This window comes from Vipera ursinii, assembly GCF_947247035.1.
Source record: "Vipera ursinii genome assembly, chromosome: 4".
NCBI classification, from domain to species: Eukaryota; Metazoa; Chordata; class Lepidosauria; order Squamata; family Viperidae; genus Vipera; species Vipera ursinii.
The window spans coordinates 47,300,703-47,318,644 of NC_139514.1; the positions used below are offsets into that span (position 1 = coordinate 47,300,703).

At 38.1% G+C, this 17,942-nt stretch overlaps 1 protein-coding gene across 1 annotated transcript in view; it reads left to right on the top strand.

Annotated features, from left to right (window-relative positions):
• Positions 1-17,942, top strand: part of NCAM2 (neural cell adhesion molecule 2) — a gene marked incomplete at its 3' end in the record, with an annotated part of 160,425 nt that overhangs the window by 63,698 nt on the left and 78,785 nt on the right. Inside the window, 6 exon segments of the mRNA XM_083361999.1 lie at positions 1,238-1,444; positions 2,038-2,183; positions 3,479-3,611; positions 15,016-15,133; positions 15,501-15,661; positions 17,359-17,504. Coding sequence (XP_083218125.1) covers positions 1,238-1,444; positions 2,038-2,183; positions 3,479-3,611; positions 15,016-15,133; positions 15,501-15,661; positions 17,359-17,504 — 911 coding nt within the window.

A 17,942-nucleotide genomic window follows, 5' to 3' on the forward strand; every position in this document is an offset into this window, starting at 1 on the left:
TAATAGCCTTATAACACCTTATCAGGCCTGTGGTTTTAAGTGATAAGAGGAATTATCAGGAAGTTAGTCTAAGGCAGGGGTGTCAAACTGCCAGCCTGTTGGCTGGATGCATCATACCGAAGCCGCGCCCACCCCATTGTCAGCAATGCAAAAAAAGAGTTGCAATACGTCGTGACAAGTCACGTGACATGGCGAGTTTGACACCCATGGTCTAAGTCTTTGTTTAGCAAATCTCTTTGTGGTGTTATTGTGTTATCCAGGTCTAGGAGTTAACAGTGCAAATAGGAAGAGGCTAGAGAAGAATTTTATCCACTCTATTTTCATAGGTCTTTGGGAAAGTCACCCTCTTAATATCACACTATAACACTGTTAGCTAGGAACACGGATCACAGAAGTAGTTCTCTGAGGGTACCTGGCCTCTCTTTTGTGGTAGGCCCCATTTACAAGCCATCTAGAGTTTTCTGTCAGGTAGTTACTAGGATACATAAGAATGCTAGCTTTAGAAATATTTAGTCAAATCAGGGGTCTAAACTTTAGATAGATTACAATCTTACCAAAACCAGCAGCATGTCTATCTTCCTGCCTGCCTTAATAATCATGTCTTCTTGACAAGCCACCATAGATAGCAGTTTGGAGAACATTAGACTGGTTGTTCTTACTGAGAAAATATAGAGGGTATTTTGCTTGTTGCTAGGAGTTATCTATTTGCTGAACAGTCCAGTCCTCTTCCCCTGACTTTGCACCGCTTTCCTTCATTGGACTGGATGTCTCCAGAATCATTAAGAAAGAAAAGTACTGACAATAATCTCTTCATCCTTGGAAAGACAGGCTACCTAGCACAAAGGAGCTGTTTCTTCAGTTTCAAAAAGCATAAGCTCAATATGAGGTCAATCTGCAGAGGCTCTGCAGTCCTCAAGGTCCAATTTTTCCTGGAGATCACCCAAGGTCTTTTCTGAAAAAAAGAAACATAAGCAAAATGTGACAGAACATGGCTTTCTCTGAAGTCAATAAATTAATCATGGAAAAGAAAGGTTTGAATTTGCATATCTCCTCATCTAAATCAATTTTAGGATTTGTTATATAAGACAAAATATTATGTTGTTTTTTTAAAAAAAATACTGTTTCATTTGGTTTTTTTTTTTAAAAAAGATGTTTAATTTCATTAAAATACTATGTTTACATTTAAGTATCTTTTGAGCATTTGTTATATTAATTCTTTATATTTTTTTCTTTGTAGTAATTGGTGAACCTGAGAGTATAGATTGGTATAATCCACAAGGAGAAAAGATTATTTCTAATCAAAGAGTGGTGGTGCAGAAAGAAGGTGTAAGATCACGATTAACCATTTACAATGCCAATGTGGAAGATGCTGGAATATACAGGTGTCAAGCAACTGATTCTTTAGGACTTAGTCAAGAAGCTACGGTTGTTTTGGAAATTTACCGTAAGTAAATGCACTATCAAGCTTTGTTTTTCTACTTAAGGTGTTGGAAATGTTGAGTAGAAATCTCTGTAAATTTAATTACAAAGCATGTATTAAAACATGATACTATTTTATCTAGTAAAGTAGTAACTAGAGGTCCATTGTATACTATACAGTACAAGCTATAAATATCCAGATAACCAATAGAGAGTAGTTGTCTCTGTCATCCAGATCTTTGCTGTCCAAGTATGGTAACTAGTCTATACCAAAGTTTGGTATTTCAAGTACATCATAACCAACACACATTAGCATAGTATAACGTAATGATAACTCAGCTTCCTTGGAAAGAAACTAAGAACATTGAAAAATGTTAGTAATAGTTTTAGTTGATCACTTATTCCTCATCTATGAAAGCTGGTTCTGTGTGCAAAAGTCCATAACTATATGGACTTTAAAATATTTGCAAAAAATCAAGGAGGATTTTCTGAATTTTATTTATATTGCTAACAAATGGTGGCCCAGCTGACTCATTATAAATGATTTAACTGCTTTGAAATTCTTAACAAATTAAAGAATAACCTATTATTATAAATATATTTCATTTTTTTTCTTAGAAAAGCTCACATTCCAGGATGTCCCATCACCTCAAGAATTTGTACAGGGAGAAGATGTACAAGTCATTTGCCATGTTATTAGTTCACCAGCACCTATTGTCAGCTGGTTATATCAAAATGAGGAACTCTCAAATACTCCTGACAGTTAGTATTTTGGTAACTCTTTAAATTATATGTTTTGTTACATATTCAGATTGTTTACACTTAATAATCTTCATACCTAAGAGAGCATTGTGTGGAATTCACATCGCTACTACAACTGAATTCACTGGGTGCTGTAAGATTTGAAGATTATGTGAAAAATCTACCATGGGTTTATGTTGCTTGTAGAATGCTAATATGCATTTTTTTTTAGTTGACAGAAAAATATACTGCATTACTGTTACACTAATGGCTGAACTATTATTGCTGTACCTTATAGCTTTATTGTAAGAAAGTAAATTAGAAATCTACCTAGCATCACTAGTTAGGGCAGGGGTGTCAAACCCCACGTGACATGTCCCGACGTATCACAACTTTTTGCCATTGCTGGCAATGGGGTGGGTGTGGTTTCGCTATGATGCATCTGGCCTGTGGGCTGGCAGTTGAACACCCCTGAGTTAGGGTGTGTGTATTTGTCTATATTTTCTCCTTAAAGTATGATGGGACAATTTTCTATTGCCTAATGATTGATTGTATTTGATGTGGGTTAACTGATCTTCCAGAAGTCTGATATATGTGTTTCCAGAAGTAACTTGAGTGGTTTCTTTATGGGGTTATGAATACCCATGATCCTCTTCTATCTCACTCTTACGTGCTTTGTCTGGATAAAACCAGCTGGAGACTACTGGCAGAACCTGGGTCTTTCTTCTGGTTTAAAACTGCTTTCCATGCAAGGTGCTGTTTTTAAATGTAAATCTACACTTTTTTTATGGATAGCACATATTCCTGTGCCACTTTGCAAGATGAGCCTGTGAAAATACACTATAAATGATATTTGGGAAAGAACAGGAAAGTTTACTTTATTTTTTACTTTGACATTTTTTATCATTTGATTTTATATGAATGATATCTCAGGCATAGCTTTAGGATGCTTTTAGCACTTTCTGTGCTAAATGCAAAAGAGACACAAATTGCATACTTCTCAGTCTGGGCTGAAAAGAGTAATATCCAAGGTTTTGTGTCTTTTCATTGCTTCATGTCTTTAATTCAGCAATCATATCACCAAGCAGTGTGGAATTCTTTGCTAAAGTGAATACAAGTAGTGTTGCATTTATTAGAAACACAAAATGTATGAAATGAAAAATACAGAATTAAGCTTTTAGGATGACACCTTCTGTGAAAATATTTTGCTGTTGAATACTTCAACAGTGTAGTGGAAGTATTTAAATATGTCAAAAGTTATATTTACTAATTGCCATTATTTATGGATAATAGCTTTCCTATATGCTCTCCAGATAGATTTGCCATGTTGCCAAACAACAATCTTCAAATTCTTAAAATTAATAAAAGTGATGAAGGAGTATACAGATGTGAAGGAAGAGTTGAGGCTAGAGGAGAAATTGACTTTCGGGATATCATTGTAATTGTAAATGGTAAGAATTTAAATTATATAATATTTTTCTTCATGTAAGAAATATAATTTATATTTGTGATATTGTGGCATTTTAGAATAAGGTAAATTAACTTTAATGGTAAAAGTACAATAGTCACTTTTCAGCATTGCATATGTGCAATGCAAACACTTATAGCACTAGTTCATCACTTCCAAGATAACTGTATGTGATTCACTTTTATAAATAAATGAAATAACCTTTATTATCAAAGTACAATGTGCACAGTGAGATTGGCTGAGCCTCTGTCCATGCCCCCCCACAACTCACAGTGACAACAAACCCACCATCTTGTTGCACCATGTGAGCTAATTGTACAACATACCGACCTTGCAAGTCAATCATACATAGTTATTTCTCATTCAGAAGCCTGACAGCCCATGGATAGAAGCTGTTATTCACCCTGTTGGTATGGCTGGCTATAGTTCTGTATCTCCTACCTGATGGTAGGAGAGTAAAGAGGTACTGACCAGGGTGTGAGTCGTCCCTGACAATTTTCCTCACTCTTCCAAGGCAGCGAGCCCTGGCTATGTTATCCAGTAGTGTCAGGGGACATCCCACAATGTCTTGTGCTGTGCTCACCACCCTCTGTATACATTAAGTGCGAGAGAACAACCTCTATAGTAGACCGGTAAAAGAAGGTAATTAGTCATTGTTTTACCCTGTTCTTCTGCAAGACCCTGAGGAAGTGTGACCTCTAACTTTGGTATCATCACATAACTTTGGTATCATATGTGGATGTGGATGTTATAATAATGTAGATGATGTAAATATTATAAAGATTATTTTGTTCCAAAATTTATCCGGAGAGAAAAAAAATGTAAATACAAGAGACAAAGGGTTATAAATTTTAGATGCATTACTCGATAACTAACCTTGCTATGAAGAATGATGAGATCTAGAAAGATATTCAAATGTTATAAGAAATGTTTGAATAAGATGGATATGTATAACATTTTCCTTTTGTTTTCATTAATTTACTTTCTTCATGAAAACAAACTTTCTTTTTACTGGAAATTAAAGAGATTAGTAAATTCTTTAAGGTTTTTTATGTGAACTAATTTGTCTACTCAGAATCTTTGAATTGGATCCAGTCTTGCTTCTTAAGAATGGAAGGGCATTCCATTCCTTTCATTTACAGAAGTTCACAGTGTGACTTCATATACTGTTTTAGGGGATTGTAGAACAAAATAAAAATCAGCTAAAAATGCTGCAACATTAGTGCTAAATGTACTATTGGATTTAGCTCAGAATTATAGTGACTCGAGAATTTGAAAAAACAAAACAAAATTAAGTTCTTATATGCTACCTGTTTTATTAAAATGAGCCCAAATAAAATATGCTTTTATGGTTGCATTCTTTTATAACCATTAATTATAGTTGTCCAATGACTAGTACCAGTGCTTTTTTTGTAAAAGAAAAAGGTGCCAGAACTCACACATGTCATCCAACGCGCCTTGCCTACCCTACAAGGTTCCATCCAAAAAAGGTGCTGGAACTCCGTTCTGAGCATTCTATGAGAAAAAAAGCCATGACTAGTACATTGATAAAACCAAACCAAACATTACATTCAAGACTTTAAAAAATGTGCATGATTGCACATGCACACACACGCACACACACAATGACCAGGAGACCAGAAAGCAAATTAGGAAAAAAACACAAAAAATTAACAAATGCATAATATAATTCACAGTATAATTAGACATTGTGAATTTGTTGCTACATTGCTCTGAAATGTTAAATGTAAAAAAGGTCCTTTGAAATTTAATTGGTTTTCCTTGGTACCTGTGTACCAAGTGATTTTCCAACTTTTTTAAAAATGAATTTCTTAACCCAGGAAACTTAGAAGACCATTATTCAAATTTTAATAGCTTTGCTGTTTATAGAGCACAATATTCCTTGGTGTTGGGGGGGGAACCCACAAATTTTATATGGAAAAACAGTAAAATCTAGAATGTTTCTAAATAAAAGTACATGTAACAATTTACAATACCAGTGAGTACAGGAATAGAGTCCAGGTAACAGGAACAGCTGGGCACAGTGTTAGAAATTCTGTTTATATTAAGCATCACACAGAGCAAATAAATACAGTCACCATGTGCTTTACTGCTCAACTATATTACTGTAACTGGAAACTACTCAGAACAAAAGAGCAAAGAATATATACCCTAGATCCACACTTGTAAATATTGCCATCTACTGGCTGAATACTACTGTAGTTGTTACATAAAAATACATTCCAACAATGAATCCCAACCCACAGCATCACAGGGATCACAGAGTGTTATCTAATAGAAGTCTCACATTTGTCAGTGAGTTAACATTTGGATGGAAGACATTCTAACAATTCCTTATTTTTAACAACATTGACTATAAAAAATAAACTGGATTATTTTTCTGCTGCTTACATTAAAGAGCCAATTAATACTTAAACAAAGACAAAATTTTAACTTTAACAAAGTTAAAAGACATAATTTAACCAGAGAAATATGAGAGAGGTTTTACAGTTACATTCCTATAAAAGCTTATCTATGAGTACCACATTAGAGTCATAAGTACAGATGGTAGGCAGCATGTAATGTTTTTCTGAAAAATCATTGCTCCAGAAAAACCCCTTGTTCTTCTGTAGAAGAAAGGAATCCAATGCTGAGAAAGCACCTCAAATCTCTTAATGGGGTTCCAGGAGACTAGATATTCAGCAGGAGCTAGTTAATATTCAGCTGTTTTGATTCCTTAACTGGTTCAGAATTGCCAGGCTAGTTCATTTTCACCGTCTCACATACACACATAATTAACTCTCTTTCTTAACAGAACTCTTTCTTTTTCTGTAAAGTTGGGAGTTTGAAGCTCGTATAAGTAAAATAAAATGAGTTAAGTAATATAAAATATCAAAAATAAAATACAGCAAAAGGTCCATAAAATCATGACCAAGTACCAACGAGAACAAATATAAAACAGAGCTTGCCAACAGGGCCTCTGCTTGGACTCCATTTCGGGGGAGGGGCAGATCCTAACACCATGTGCCTAACCATGTACAAATGATTCAATACTGTTCTTCTTTCCGTCCACCTCCTCCACCATCTCCCCCTCCTTGTTTTTCTGGAAGAGGGAGAAGAGCAATATTAATGTCTGACATTTCATTTATTTTATCTTTAAATCCAAACATAAGCATTCCAGTCTTGTATGGCATTGCTGTTTTTTTTTTAAATGTCAACTTCATATTTCAGAGCTTTGGAAGTAGGTGTTATCCGACCTATGCAGTACATATAAATATTATTAATACCTGCTTACCACTCATTGTGCTGACAGTTCTCTTAACGTCTGCAAATAGCTCTCCTAATCTTGTGAACTCTAAAGCTTCCTCTTTCCATAACGTATTCAAGATGGTCAGTGATTAATATTTATATGTTATTTATATGTAAGGGTGAAGGTTTATACATATGTTGTATAAAGCATGTTTAAATGTGTACATTTTTGAGAGAAAGCAACTAAATTTTATTTTTAATGTATGCCAGTGTGCCCACAGTAAAAAAAAAATGACAATAAAGGTTATCTTATCTTATCTGATAACGACCCCAGCTGAAAATTTTAGAACACAGCACAAACCAGCTTCCCTAGATTCATTGATACCAGTGTAACTGTATTATATGTGGATAGTTCAGTTATGCAGTTTATGTGTTAACATTATTGATTCATAAAGGTTTAACATTATCAGCGGAACATGAGGTAAATCGTTGACAGCGGAACACGAGGGAGTTTTGACAGCTGTCAAAACTCCGGACTGGCGCATGCGCACGAGTTGACAGCTCGCGGCTGTCAAAACAACCAAGCCGCCGCACGAGGAGCAGAACTGTCAAACGAGCCGCAGAGCTGATTGGAAGAGAAGTAAAGCGGGAAGAAGGGCGGCTCGTGATTGGACCGTACGACCGGCGCCAGACTATAAATAGCCTAGTGCTCCTGTACCTTTTCGCTCTGTCTTAATAAATCAGTTGAATGTTACCAGCTGTCTTGAGTGGTCTGTTCCAGCCACTTCACTGGCGACGAAGGTGGGATCCGCTTCCAGAGCTGAAGTCACGGCTAGGGGGATCCTCAGCCGATAGAGCGAGTCACTGGGAGTTTTAACTCCCCAGCGAAGCGGACCACCGAGCCCAGACAGCATGGCAAATTTCGGACGAGTGAGGGAGTTTGACACTCACCACCCCGAGCGATGGGAGTCGCATCTGGGGCAGGTAGAGGGATTCCTCCTCGTCAGCAAAATAACTGATGACAGAGCCAAGGCAGCCGCACTACTGTACATCAGCGGTCCGCCCGTCTACGATGCTGCTGTCGGACTATTCAGCCCGGTACCGATCACTGAAGTTCCATACTCAGAACTCGTAGACCGGCTCAGCAAGCACTACATGCCGGCCCGTTCAGAACTGTACTGGCGGGTACAGTTCGCCCAACGAAGGCAGCGGCCGGATGAACCAGCAAATGATTTCATCGCGGGAGTCCGGCACGCTGCGCGAAGCTGCAACTTCCCCGACTTAGAGGACCGGATTCGAGACCAGGTGGTCATTGGGCTGAGGGACGAACGTCTCAAGAAGAAAATCACGTCAAAGCCAGAGATGACCCTCGCCCAGGTCTCCCGTGAGATTTTGGCGTATGAAGATAACCACAAGAAGCCCTCCAACCGAACGGCAATGGAACCCCAAAGCAGCGTCCATCAGGACGAAGCGTGTCTCAGCGACGAAGAGTCCATCGATCTAACTGACACCGATGCATTGCAACGCCGAATGGAAAGAAGGCAAGGTAGACGGAGCGACAACAACGACCGTCCCAGTCCAAGAAATTTCACCTCAGCCCAAAGGGAACAACGAAACGCCTGTGCCAGCTGCGGCGGAAACCATGCCCGGGCAAATTGCCGTTTCCGGAGCGCTAAATGTCATAATTGTGGCAAGACCGGCCACATTAAACCCGTCTGCCGAGGCCGTCCCCGAGACAACCTGCATGAAGTAGAGGCTGCTTCCCCAGGTACGACAAACCACCGAGCCAGTAAGGGAAAGCCCTCAGAGGGGTTAGTGAAGACAGTGGAGGGAGTACACAGCTTAAGCCCTAAGGTAAAAATTAAAACTAAATTACAGGGAGTCTATTGCGACATGGAGGTGGATTCAGGTTCAGCTGTAACCTTAATTTCGTCTAGAACGTATAGAGAAATTTGTGAGCGCAGTAAAAAAACAATACCATTAAAAAACCCTCAAGTTCAATTAGCTGACTACCAGAAGACACCAATTCAACTCAAGGGGAGGGCTAAGCTCTGGGTAGAATACAAGAAGTTCAAGGGACCACTAGAAGTATTAGTCACCCAGGGGGATCGCACTAATCTGATAGGGTTAAACTGGTTTAGCCCTTTAGGAATTGCCCTCACAGGCGTCAACGCCACTCAGACATCAACCCTTGAGACTGTCTGCAGGAAGTTTGCAGACGTCTTTGATGGTTCCTTAGGCAAATACACAGGACCTCCCATCGCCCTTAACTTAAACCCCGCCATACAGCCTATTAAAATCAGGGCCAGGCGGGTCCCCTTTGCCCTCAAACAAAAAATTGAGGACGAACTGGAACGCCTTGTCAAACTTGGAGTTTTAGAACCTACTGACGGGGGCAGTTGGGAAACCCCCATAGTAACACCACTGAAACCAAATGGCCAAATTAGAATATGCGCAGATTATAAGGGGACACTCAACTTAGCACTTAATGCCCACTCTTACCCCATTCCAGCAGTTAGGGACGTCCTGGCTTCTATTCGCTCAGGCGCCATTTTTGCGAAATTAGATCTCACGCAGGCGTATTTGCAGTTGCCGGTGACAGATGACACCGCGGCAGCCCAGACAATCGTCACTCACCGCGGAGCATTTAAAGTGACAAGACTACAATTTGGCATTTCGACCGCCCCAGGCATTTTCCAAAGTATTATGGAAAAAACATTAAAGGGAATCCCCGGGGTCTCCCCTTACTTCGACGATGTACTTATCGCCGGAGAAACAGAAGCCATCCTAGCTGGCAGACTGTCAGCTGTGCTAGAGCGATTCCGAACGGCCGGATTTAAACTAAAAAGAGAGAAGTGCTCTATAGGAGTTCCCTCTACGGAATTCCTCGGGTATAAGATTGACGCCCAGGGCATTCACCCGACAAACGACAAACTAAAAGCCATCCAAGCAGCCCCCAGCCCCAAAAACAAACAGGAACTTCAGGCGTTTTTGGGATTATTAAATTTTTACCACGCCTTCCTCCCCCACAAGGCTACTATTGCAGAGCCACTTCATAGGCTTTTAGACAAGGGCAAATCCTGGACCTGGACAAGAGTGCATGAAAACAGTTTTCAGTCACTCAAGAACATCATTTGTAAAAGTTCCACTATCACACTATTCCAGGAGGACACCCCCGTCTGCATCGCTTGCGATGCATCTCCATACGGGATTGGGGCAGTCTTGAGTCACCTGGACCAGGACGACACCCAAAGACCCATTGCATTTTACTCTCGGACTCTGACTAAAACAGAAAGGAACTACGCTCAAATTGACAGAGAGGCCCTGGCCATCGTTGCCGGGGTTAAAAAATTTCACGACTATCTGTATGGCAGACAGTTCACTATCTTCACAGACCACAAGCCCCTATTAGGCATATTTACTTGGGACAAAACGACCCCGCAAATATTGTCCCCTAGAATCCTACGCTGGTCAACCTTTCTATCAGCTTACTCCTACAAACTAATATACAAACCAGGCAAGGAACTAGGGCATGCAGATTGCCTAAGCAGACTCCCTATACGTTGCCACGACCCAGACCCAGCCCCTGCGAGCAACATTATGGCCATCGAGGAATTACCAGAATTCCCCCTCACAGCAAAAATCATTGCTGATAACACCGCGAAGGATTCAACTCTCAGCAGGGTTCTGCAATGGGTCACAACTGGATGGCCACACACAAGCCCAGCAGAAACATTTCGCCCCTTTTTCACCAGACAAGCAGAACTAACCTCCCATTTAGGCTGTCTTCTATGGGGAAATAGAGTAGTGATACCACACACAAATATACCACAAACATTACAAACATTACACGAAGGGCACCCTGGAATGGTAAAAATGAAGTTACTTGCAAGAAGCTATGTATGGTGGCCAGGAATTGATAAAGACATAGAAAAACATGTAGGGGGATGTTATACTTGCCAACTAACAAGAAGCGAACCACCCCATGCTCCAATCCATAAGTGGGAAACAACAAAAAACCCATGGTCCCGTATCCACCTAGATTTTGCGGGACCAATACGAGGGCAGAATTTCTTAATAATTGTGGATAGCTTTTCTAAATGGCTCGAGGTGATACCCCTAAATAAAATAACAACATACTCCACTATACAAGCACTTAGAAAAGTTTTTGCAACACATGGCCTCCCAGACGTCATAGTTTCGGATAACGGCCCACAATTCACCTCTCGTGAATTTCAGATGTTCGCTTCGAGGAACTGTATTAGACTGGTGACGTCAGCACCCTTCCACCCATCGACAAATGGCATGGCAGAAATAATGGTGAGGTCAACAAAAGAGGCACTTAATAAATTCATAAAAGGGAACTGGCACCGACGCCTCAGCCAATTCCTCCTAGCCCAACACACGACACCCGGCACCACCACGGGCAAATCACCAGCTGAACTTCGATGGGGCAGGAGGCTAATAACAAGATTAGACAGACTGCACCCAGATAGAACTCCGAATGAACCACAACCTCCTACATCCGTGCCACAAACCTTTCTGCCAGGCCAAGCTATCTGGGCTAGGAATTACACCAACAACCAAAAATGGATCCAAGGCGTCATAATAAAGCAAACCGGACCTGTCTCATACTTAATCCACTCTGACACACACGGCCAATTACGACGACACCTAGATCAAATAAGAATCCGCAGACCACAAAACACACCCCCACCATCACAACAACCCCTTTTAACCCCCGTTATACCTAGCGTTCCGCCATCCGAAGAAGCACAGCCACAACCGCAGGAGGAAGGAGTTCTCGAAGACGAAGCTCCCCCACGACGGTCCAGCCGATCGAGGAAACCACCAACGTACTTGCAAGACTATGAATGGGCAGGGAGCGACAAACAAACACACGGGGACGGAAACCATCCAGGGGAGGGGTAAGGGGTGTATTATATGTGGATAGTTCAGTTATGCAGTTTATGTGTTAACATTATTGATTCATAAAGGTTTAACATTATCAGCGGAACATGAGGTAAATCGTTGACAGCGGAACACGAGGGAGTTTTGACAGCTGTCAAAACTCCGGACTGGCGCATGCGCACGAGTTGACAGCTCGCGGCTGTCAAAACAACCAAGCCGCCGCACGAGGAGCAGAACTGTCAAACGAGCCGCAGAGCTGATTGGAAGAGAAGTAAAGCGGGAAGAAGGGCGGCTCGTGATTGGACCGTACGACCGGCGCCAGACTATAAATAGCCTAGTGCTCCTGTACCTTTTCGCTCTGTCTTAATAAATCAGTTGAATGTTACCAGCTGTCTTGAGTGGTCTGTTCCAGCCACTTCAGTAACTTTCTGTTTGTAAGGAATTAGATGGTATTTTATTATTTGATTTGAATAAGAATTTATCCCCACACATCCTAATTTAGTGCGATTCCTGAAGCTTTTAAATATTAACTTCTGGAATCAATATTTCTGATGGTTTTGAGGAATACGGTGAATACTCATTTGCACAAGTGGAATTTCAGTTGACACGGTTGTTTATTTATAAAAGTACTAGACTTGAATATTTGCATATCCTGCATGAACACTTGCTTTGATGTTCCTTTTTGAAATCAATCCATCCACACACCTCAGATAACAGCTTTTGTTTTTTGTTAATTTGAATAGCTTTTTCAAAAAAACAAAAACTCATAAGAAACAAACATGAAAATGAAATAGTTAAAAATGAGATAAAAACAGACAAAAAAGAAATTACTGTATATATATTTGATAAGATTAGTATAAATATGATAAATATGAACATCTGTATTAAATATTCAAGATGTCTGTAACAATGTTTATAACATTCAGGTAATGTAGTGGTCTTTATTATCCAAGCATATGCCAAAGTGTGACTGAAAGGATGGTGATAAAGGCTATCTTTTGATTCCTTCTGAGCGAAGGTTATTCTCATGTGGCATTATAACGCTTACTTTTTGATTACAAATGCTAGAATCTATTGACTTAATATTTAATATTGATTAACCATCTAATACTGCTAGACACATTTCATTTAAAATAGTTGCAATTTCAAAACTGATTAAAATAACTTCACGTTGAGTTACTTCCCATATGAGGCATTTATGTGAATCAGATTATCTTTTCTCTACATTGTCTCCACTATTAGGGATGGAATAAAATGTGGTTATATTAGAAGACTTTGCTGTGTGCTTAGAGTAGTATGGTGGGATATGATGACAATGTATTGTCATATTAGGTGTTTTGTTTTGTTTTTTTCACTTTCCAGATAAGTTGGGTCTGCATTTTCTAACATGTTTAGTATTTTCCCTCACTATAAATGGTAAATACAGTATGTCATCTGTTGATTCTCATAGATAATATTACAGATACAAGACATTTTTATAATGCTGAAAATTCTGCCACAAATGTATATAAAATGTTAGGATTATACAAATATTATACAATATCTTAAACAGATCATTAATCCCTCCCCCAGAAAATCACAGACCCAAGTCTTTGAATACTTGGAGAATACTAACAGAGATTGTTGTCTCACCCCAATTTCTGAGATCAAGTTGTGCAAAGTTATTTATTTGCTTGCAAATAGAGATAGTATCTTCCAATATAAAATATAATAGTACCTGAATGGTGTATGGGTGCTTCACCCTAATATTAGAGGGGGTTTTTGGTTTTTGTTTTCCTCCTTTATTTTATTTTTTATTTTATTTTATTTTACTTTATTATTTTATTTTATTTTATTTTATTTTATTATTTTATTATTATTTTATTTTATTTTATTATTTTATTTTATTTTATTTTATTTTATTTTATTATTTTATTTTATTTTATTTTATTTTATTTTATTTTATTTTATTTTATTTTATTTTATTTTATTTTTTATTTCTATAGTATACCATCTCAGTGAACAACTCCAAGGAGCTTTCTATTGAAGAATATATTACAATTAAAACACTAAAACATTTTAAAATAATAAAAACATCAAAAATAAAGATACATACTGGTAGCAGCCGAGATACTTAGCAGGAAATTAAATCCTTGCCACATTCAGCACCTCAGTCTCAGGAATATAGCCAGGTTTACATTACATTACAAAAGGCTAACAGGGTTTGAAGCATTCTAATCTTTGGAGGGATAATGTTCCATGGAACAGGGGCCTCTGCAAAAAAAAAAAAGCCCATCTTCTAGTCAACCAACATTCTTTGACTGATGAGATCAAAAGCATACCTATTCTTCTAGATTGAGTTGGATAGGTGGAGGCTGTTGGAAAAAGTTGATCCCTTAGATAATCTGGTCCCAAGCTGTTTAGGGCTTTAAAGATCACAACCAGCACCGTGAATTGCACCCAGAAATATATCAGTAATCAATGCAGCTCGCACAGAAGTGGTATTACGTGTGTGCCATATATCTGGCACCATTTGCTTTGTGTGTAGACACGTTCTTCATCAGTTGAACTTTCTGAATGCTCTTTAGGGGTAGCCCTATACAGAACATGTTGCAGTAGTCTAAATGAGAGGCTACAAAGGCACAAGTTACTATGAGAAGGGCCTTCCCGTCTAAGAAAGGGCAGAACTAGCATACCACCCAGAGATACACAAAGGCCCTCCAAGCCGTGCCTGCCACCTGCTCTTTGAGGATCATCAGTAACTCTGGAAAGACTCTCAGTTTGCACACTGGGTTTGTCTAGGGTAGTGCAATCCCATCCAGAACTAAAGATAGAAGAACCTTATCTCGGGAAAGTTCAAATAGGGTTAAGTTGAAAACAGGATCATTAGCTGCTAATTTGTTTTAATTTTGGTACCAACAAAACATCAAATGTTTTCAAGAATATAAATGAGACTTTCCCACATCCTTATTTCTCTTTCACAATGTTTCAGATTCCATACATTGCCACATAAAGTCCAAAACGAGCCCCTTGAATTCCATTGGGTCTTATTACATAGAATGAAGGCTACTGCTAAGCTTGTAAGCTGCCCTGAGTCTTCGGAGAAGGGCGGGATATAAATGGAATTAAAATAGGAAAAAAAAATTGGTGCCAATTTAGTATTGAACTTCAGTTTACTAGATATACAGGCTTGAAAATCTAAAAAAATTGTGTAAATTGTAAAAACTGAATGCTTTGTGTTTGTCCAGTTCCTCCAACAATTACTTTGCTTCAGAAGTCCTTTAATGCTACAGCAGATCGTGGAGAGGCTGTTACTTTGTTCTGTAAAGCTTCAGGTTTCCCTGAACCGGAAATCAACTGGTACAGGTAAGTTTTACAAGGACAGATATTTAAATTACGTCTTTCGTGATAGATTCATTATAAGTTTAATAAAGCAAATGGAATTTGGACTCTCGTGATTGTAGAAAGTCAGATATGTTAAATGTAATTTATTTGACTTAATAACATTGCTGCATCACCATGCACATTAATTTATATGTTATGTTATTGCATAGTAGCGTATTAAAATGAATCTTCACACACAAATGAAAAGTTCACATTTTTTAATTTTCTAGTTAGTGATAAAAACTTGTGCTTTTCTTCTTAGTGGTATATTACATAGTTGTAATGATTGAAATTTTAGTGTTCATCTAGCTTATGAAAAAAACCATTGCATTTATATGTCTTTCTAAAGGAAGGGCAAACGTATTGAGGAAAGCGATAAATATACATTAAGAGGAAGGACTATGGAACTAACCATAAAAGATATAAAAAATATTGATTCTGGTCCTTATATTTGTGAAGCAAGAAATAAAGCAGGAAGAGTGACAAATCAGACTTTCATGCAAGTTTTTGGTAAGTTTTGTTTGGTTTGGCTATCTTTGAAATTTATTGAATGTCTAATTCTTAGAAATGTTTAATTGATTCTGAAATAAATGCAGAGGTGTCTCATTTTCTTACATGGGAAAGCCATCTAATCCCAAATTGCTACTAATTTTCATTCATTTTTTTAAAAAATCAGACCTTTTGAAAAGAAGCGGGAAAAGTGCTGGGAAAAATATTTTTCATTTTAGTACAAATTATTTTTTTTATTATTTTTTAAATATAATACTCATTGCTGCCTTATAGATAATGATGAAAGTATACTGAAAAATTATAAGTTCCTCTGTCCAGTATACCTGTTCCCATAACAAAATTCTATTCTTTTATACAGAGGAGGAACTCTAAATAATAATTTAAAAAAATCAGGTAATCTATAATGTTCCACTTGCAAAGACTCAGCCAGACTTTTTATAGTCTGAGAAAAGATGAAAGATTCCAATGGGAAATATAGACTAAACAACGATAGATGATAGTCAGGTCATGTTGATATTTTTTTAAAAAAAATATTTATATATATTTTATACTTTAATTTTTTTTACCCTCTCTTTTTGTATAAGGGTTCTTTGTCTTCTTATACCAAAAGGACTCAAAATAATTAGATGTTTTCCTCTTTTCCAGGATATTTTTTTTTTATTTTCCCTTAATGGTTTCTACATACTTTTATAAAGTTGTTTTTGCTTATCTCTGTAGTTTCTTATACATTCAACCTTGAACATTTTAAAGCAGTAGTTTTTACCATCATATCTTTCCAATTGTCTCCATAAATTTTGGAATTCTGAAATTATCTTAAAGCAGGGGTGTCAAACTCGCGATGTCACATGATATGTCGCAACATTTTGAGACTTTTTTTCCATTGCCAGCAATGGGGTGCGCGCGGTTTCACTATGATGCATCCAGTCCGTGGGACGGCAGTTTGACACCCCTGTCAAAGACTCTAAAAAATAATAGAGTATTCTGCAGCACATTCTACATATGTTGATGGTTTTTAAATTAAGCCATTTTACTACTTTTAGCGATATAAGTGAATTCCAATAAAGAAGAATTATTTGTACTTCAGAGTTGAAATGAAGGGTCCTTGGTGTTCTCTGAACTTGACATCTGTAAGAAAACAACCAAACTCAGAGAGTACCAAGGACTTCCCATTAGTGAACTCATAAGAAAAGTTGAAAAGGAAAAATATTGTGACAACATTAAATACTAAAAAATTCTCTTTCATAAAACCAGCTGCTGGAGATATCTGCAAGGGTTAGACATAGATTGTTAAGTACAGCAAAGGAACTGGGGAACAGAGAAGAAGAAAAACATAACATATCTTGCAACTGCAGGAGTAAGCTTCATAATGTCCAGTCTAATTTAAAAAGGATCGTAGTACAGTGAGAAAGAAAAGAACAGAAAAAACCAAGAGAGATTGAATAGAGCCATTATTTTATACAATCAATGTTATTTTCATTAAGTATATGAAACTAAATTGAGTTTACCCATGTGCACTGAAAATAGACATGTATTTCAATTTTTAACTTTCTAGACTAGAAAACCTCTAGCAAAAGTAGAATAATGCTACAATACAGATAAGCAATAGGAGTAAAACAAGTGTGTGTATCGAGAATTACATGGTGTTGTATGTAGCATTTGATATGAAGAACAAGTAATATAATTTGTATTTCTAACAGTACAGCCTCAAATAATACAACTTAAAAATGAAACAACCTTTGAAAATGGTCAAGCCACTCTGATATGTGAAGCAGAAGGAGAACCAGTTCCTGAAATTACTTGGAAAAGAGCTGTTGATGGAATAACGTTTTCTGAAGGTGACAAGGTAAATTAATGTATGCAACTGCTACAATAATCAGTATAGTATTTATTCAAAATGTAAATATAATTTCATTTAGATAAACTATTTTATGAATGAAATATTCATATATAAGTATGAAAATTCTAAGGGACGTGGTGGCTCAGTGGGTTAGGACGCTGAGCTTGTCGATCAGAAGGTCGGCAGTTTGGCGGGTCGAATCCCGAGTGCCGCGTAACAGAGTGAGCGCCTGTTACTCGTCCCAGCTTTTGCCAACCTAGCAGTTCGAAAGCACATAAAAATGCAAGTAGAAATATAGGGACCACTGTGGTGGGAAGGTAACAGCGTTCCGTGCGCCTTTGGCATCTAGTCATGCCGGCCACATGACCACAGAGATGTCCTCGGACAAGCGCTGGCTCTTCGGCTTTGAAACGGAGATGAGCACCGGCCCCTAGAGTCGGAAAC